The sequence below is a fragment of the Penaeus monodon genome, chromosome 32, assembly GCF_015228065.2.
Source record: "Penaeus monodon isolate SGIC_2016 chromosome 32, NSTDA_Pmon_1, whole genome shotgun sequence".
Lineage (NCBI taxonomy): Eukaryota > Metazoa > Arthropoda > Malacostraca > Decapoda > Penaeidae > Penaeus > Penaeus monodon.
In genome coordinates this window covers 10113348-10113717 of record NC_051417.1, presented here as the reverse complement: position 1 = coordinate 10113717, position 370 = coordinate 10113348, and the positions used below count along the sequence as shown (strand labels likewise).

At 39.2% G+C, this 370-nt stretch overlaps 1 protein-coding gene across 1 annotated transcript in view; it reads left to right on the top strand.

Moving 5' to 3' along the window:
- LOC119593541 overlaps positions 1-370 on the top strand; it is a 10231-nt gene that overhangs the window by 2970 nt on the left and 6891 nt on the right. The window contains 1 exon segment of the mRNA XM_037942503.1: positions 18-114. Coding sequence (XP_037798431.1) covers positions 18-114 — 97 coding nt within the window.

Sequence of the window (370 nt, the reverse complement as noted above, 5' to 3'; positions counted from 1 at the left end):
GTATTATCCCTTCGCAGCGACAACTACTGGTCGGGGCGGCACATGTGTCTCTTTCCCAACATCCACGACGAAGGAGCTAACGGCGAGGTTCTCAACTTTGGCATGTATCCTAATGTAAGTTTTTTTTATCTGCTTCCTTTTCCTTCGTATCATACGTATTCTTGCATTTTTGGAGAATCATTTGTAATTTAATTATTTCTATTTTATTTCAGTCTTTGAGAGACTTTGTCATTTTGTTTTTTACTGCCTCCACAAGCTTAGCAAACACATCGGCAATTCTACTTTACCTTCATTATGTATCTACTTTATATTCAATAGAGGACCCCGCATTGCTGAAGGATTTGCGCGCAGATACAGTTTATCCGATATG